The 5,063-nt window shown below is 36.6% G+C and overlaps 1 protein-coding gene across 8 annotated transcripts in view; it reads right to left on the bottom strand.

Moving 5' to 3' along the window:
- Positions 1–5,063, bottom strand: part of Hecw1 (HECT, C2 and WW domain containing E3 ubiquitin protein ligase 1) — a 261,545-nt gene that overhangs the window by 27,038 nt on the left and 229,444 nt on the right. For all 8 annotated transcript variants that reach the window (XM_021215544.2, XM_029547490.1, XM_029547495.1 and 5 more), the window contains 3 exons: positions 3,258–3,378; positions 2,423–2,536; positions 1,439–1,591 (listed from right to left, as the gene is read on the bottom strand). In XM_021215544.2, coding sequence (XP_021071203.1) covers positions 1,439–1,591; positions 2,423–2,536; positions 3,258–3,378 — 388 coding nt within the window. The remainder of the gene's footprint in view (positions 1–1,438; positions 1,592–2,422; positions 2,537–3,257; positions 3,379–5,063) is intronic.

Consider the following 5,063-nt stretch of genomic DNA (forward strand, 5'->3'; position numbering starts at 1 on the left):
CTCCCCCCTCCCCCTCTCTCTTTTCACCTCCTTCTCCTCTTCCTCTTTTTTAACCTTTCAGGTCCTTTACATATATATTATGGCCTTTAGTTTTGTGTTTTTATGGGATTCCCATAAAAACACAAAACTAAGGAGTTGGTGGAGCAAATTTTAATCAGAATATTTTATATAAAAGATCCATTTTCAATAAAAGAAAAGTAAAAAACATACTAAAAAGCAGACAAAAATGTATTTTATGAAAAAAGTTGTAAATGAAGTGTATTAAAAATTTAAAGTTCTATTTGGTTATTAAGTTGACAAGGAGTAGACTTAAGATAGTTAATCTTGAGTGTAAACTTGATGGAGTTTTAGCATCATCTGGAAGATTGACCTTTGAGCTTGTTTGTGAGGACATTCCCAGAGATATTTAAATGAAGTGAGAAGACACATCCTCAATGTGAAGGGCACTATTGTACAGGTTAGGTTGCTTGACTTAAATAAAGAGGAAGAAGCAAGTGGAGTGCAAGGGTTCATAGCTCTCTGCTACCCGATTGCAGAGCAATGTGACCAGGCATTGCACACTCTTGCAACATGCATTCCCATGGACTACATCCTCAACTTGTGAGTGAAAATCCACCTTTCTTTCTTAATTTTTTTTACCTGGTATTTTGTCACAACAATGTGAAAAATAAATACATCTAAGAATTCTCAATAGGTTAATTTAATAATAGCATAAACAAGCTGCTTCTAAAAGAAGTGGTGTTATCCATCTCTAGAACCCAAAAAGGATCTCCTGAGATTAATGAGATAGTCAAATTAGGTCAAGAATGATGCAGTTCTCTGTGACTAAGAGTTCTATGTAGATATCTGGAGGCATCAACAACAGCAGGTACTAAGCCCACAGAGCCACACAGAACTGACAGATCCTAATTTTCATATACATATTCATAATAGGTAATATAATTCCTTATTAGAAGCCAATAAAAACAACACTGAATTTTCAAATCAGATGGATGCTTAGAGGTCACCTGACTCAGGAAGTTTATTTTATGGTAAGATATAAATCCAATGCTAACGGCATTCTGGTTCAAGGTAAGAGAATTTTAAAATCATGAATACCTCTGAGATGTAGCCAGTGGCACATTTGTGATTTCAGTAAAATTACCAATTTTATGATCTATGTCTTCTTAGAGTATTTTAAATAAGCAATTATTCTATCTTATATCAATTGACAGTTGTTATAACATCAAATGTCTTTGGTTCTCTGTAATATCTTACATTCTCTGTAATGATTAGTATTCTTGCTTCTATGGGTGTTAACTTAGGATTTTGGCTCTTGGGATTCAACTATTCCTGGCTAACTGCTCCTAATGCAGTTTTCCTAGAGAAATGTTGCTGACTTTTAACTCAAAAAGACAACGAATTTTAAATATGAGAAAGTGAGCATTAGAGACTTTACCATTCCAGATAGTTTTCTACAAATGCTGACATGGGGCTGATCTGTACTGTGTATGTATCATTTGCAGAATACTCAAAGAGTCCATAGTAAGGGTTGAAGAGCTCCTGAGACAACAGGAAGAAGAACTCTCGAGAAGGGCCACTGTAGTCCAGCCTGCAAAGGAAGCACAGGTCCAGGAAGTTCAGTTTTATGATAGTCTTTTATCTAGAACCCAGTGAGGACTTTCAGGAATGGAGTCTGAGAAGCAGTCTCTCCTCTCCAAGAGAACTCCAAGTAGAAATATCAATTTATAGAAGACAATATTGGTTTTGTGGTACTTTTAAACCAAATGTCTACAAATGAACTCCTACGACAATTGTATTTCAATTCCCCCCTTTCAACTATCAAGTATCTATAAGATAAAACACATAGCTGACCCAGTGTAAACAGGGCATTGCTGTGGGAGCATAAGAAAAATTTCCTACAAAAGTGTGTGTGTGTGTGTGTGTGTGTGTGTGTGTGTGTGTGTGTGTGCATTTATACAAGCTTACAAGTCAATTTAATTTGCCTTTAAGGCAGTTGAATTGCCCATGAAGGTAATTAATGAAGTCACAGAAAGCACATGAAAACTATGGTATATAATTTGATATATGCATTTTGGGGTGAAGAGTTTTGGTTTTTTTCATTCTCAGAAATGTACACCACCTATAAAGTAAATGTCCAGTTGTTCAGGATTTTAATTTATATTATACTTTGGTCTTGGGATCTCAGACTTTGGGACATGCCAGTAACTCAGAACTTTTTTCCTTTTCCTTTTTCTTTAAAGAGAAAGAAGCCTAAAGCTTTAGAATGCCTGGGGAGAGGAATGTTGACTAAGAGTTTATACTTAGAGTCACTTTAGGCCAATGGTTTGTAGCCACTCTATTCTTTCCTGAGAGACATTGCCTCTGATTCCTAGGACTTGATTTCCCCACACTGGTTTGTATGAAGTTTCTGGTGCCTCACCCCTCCTCTCCAACAAAGGTGATGTAGAGTTTGTTTCTCTGGAGCTCCTTCCGCGAGTATGCCATCACCTGATTGAAGGTCCCCTCCAACAAGTGGTCTCGACGGATGATGAGCCTGAGAATAAAAGGTCCTGGTGAGTGGAAGCAGTGACATCAGGGTACTGAGCACTGCTGTATGTCAATCATGAGTACTCATTATTATAAATCCACTCGCTAGCTTATAAGCAGAGAGGGAAAGACAAGACAGAGGTTCTGTCAGTTTGGTACTGGGCTTGGCACATTCAAAATGCTGGCACTCAAAGAACACATGTATGCTTGTGTCATTGGACAAACCCAACTGTATTTAAAATTCATTGTTTTGTTAAGTGGTATCAAGTGTCTTGGGTTAGGAGGTATCTTAAGTTAGGATTTTTAAATTTGAGCTCAGCTTTTCAATTAGAATAATGAACCCATGGGGCAGGTAATACTGTTTTTACTTGGACTTGATTGCAAAGTTGCAAAGAGTTCACAAAAATTTCTTTGATTACTTTTACGTGAATGGAAATATAGGATTTTAGCTTGGGTTAAGGGTCTCTGTTTTCTGGAAAGGTCTGTTTTTTGATGCCGTGTACCTCTTTGTACTAAATATATAATTCTTTCTTTTTCCTCCCCTTCCCTATCTTCTCCCTTCCAATTACTTGCACATTATTCTTTTTCTCCTCCAATTTTCTAATTTCCCTAGTCATCCCTTTCAGGCCATAATGTTACCACATTAGTATATCCAATGTTCAAGATGCAAAAAGTGAATAGACAAATAGGTAACTCCTTTAATTTAGGGCCCAGTACTAGGTACTCACTTAATTTTACCCGGACCCTGTCCAAATCCTTTGGCTTCCAGTTTTCGGTAGAAATTGCGGAGCTTAGCTTCAAAATCCCTTCGGTATGGTGAAGGGGCTCTTGCGCTGGCTCTCTGTAGACCTGTAGAGAGAAGCACACGGTGATTGTCATGACTTTTCATTCAAGAACAACTGTGCAGGGTGGCAGCAGAGCCATGGAGGCATTTCCTTAGCCTTAGTGGCCATCTCTATGAAATCCCTTTCATTGCTACCATGCAGTGACTTTTATATTAAACGGAAGTAAGATAGCAAAGAGAAATGTGGATCCTGACTGGAAAGTGTATATTTTCCACTTTAGTTATTCAAATGTGTTTCTAGTAAAAGTACCTCCATGAAAATTACCCTGACTTGTTCACTTCTTGCGTAATTAAAATTATTAAGATAAAACAGTTGGGTAATTAAAATTATTAAGATAAAACAGACTAAATAAAAGTTTTTCTTATAAATTGATATTGAGAAATGCCTGAATGTAGAATGAGACAAGAGGACCTTAGCATGTATAATGTTCCATTCTTCTGTACTGATACTGATGCTGAGAGGAGAAACATGCTTATACGCTAGAACTCACGCATTTAGGGGTTTATATTAGATCAACAGTTCATGAACTGTGTAACTGATTGTGGAGGCTGTGGAATTTTTTTCTGAACACACAATAATTAAAAGTTAATCCAAAACCAAATGAGTCCTCAGCGTATCTGGCAGAACTGTCCTGTACTCCACACAACCTTATTGCAGCTTTGGTCTGAACATACTACATGCATTCTTTGCACCATGCATGTTGTCATGGCATGTGATGCCAATGAACACTGCCTGAACACCTCAGCTTAGCTTGGAGACTACTGCAAGAAATGAATTATTACAGAAGACAAACACTTTTTAGTATTTTCCTACTGTCATTCCTCAGCATATAAATATCAAAATTAATATGTCATTAAATTGAGTTGTTTAGAGTGCTTGATTTTAAAAAGCCTCCCTTAAGCTTCATTTTAAAATAAATCAATGAATATGGGTTTAGGATTTGAACAGAATTTCCAACAGTTTCTGAAATAGCCATGAATATTCTTTTGTTGAATATATTTGTATAAAGCAACATTCTTAGAAGGGACATTTATAAAACCAAAAAATTAGACAAATCTGAAGAACAATGAAGATGCTAAATGACCCAGAGTATCAGATAGTCAATATTTAATTATTTTTTGAAATAAACCTATACAACATTACTATGCAAACTTTTTTTTGCCTGTAATAAATGCCTTTGAAATGCTTGGAGCAGCCATTAGGGCACAATGACAGGTTAAGGTGGGGATCCAGCTCTATAAGGGGTCAGAAAGTAAATATTGTAGACTTTTAAGGCAATACAGTTTTGCTAGTATTTCTCATATCTACTGCTGTACGTATGAAACTCCCACAGAAAATACAAATATGACTAAGCATGGGCAGATTTCTAGAATCATTACTTAGAGATACTGAGGTTTCATTTTATTGTTTAGTTGGGCATAATGACACACTCCTATAATCTCATTATCTGGGAGGCTATCACAATATAGCCATGAGTTTTAGGCTAGTTTGGGATAGTTATTAGAATATATCTCATTTTCTTTCTCAACCATTTAGAAACATGAACAAGTCCCACTGTAGCTTGGGGAAACTATCAAAGCAAGCAGCAGTTTAGTTTGTCAATACCTGATTTTCATTGTACTTTTGATTGGGATGGGAAGAGAGGTAGAGAGGGAGAGAGAGAGAGAGAGAGAGAGAGAGAGAGAGAGA

This window comes from Mus pahari, chromosome 16 (genome assembly GCF_900095145.1).
Source record: "Mus pahari chromosome 16, PAHARI_EIJ_v1.1, whole genome shotgun sequence".
Lineage (NCBI taxonomy): Eukaryota > Metazoa > Chordata > Mammalia > Rodentia > Muridae > Mus > Mus pahari.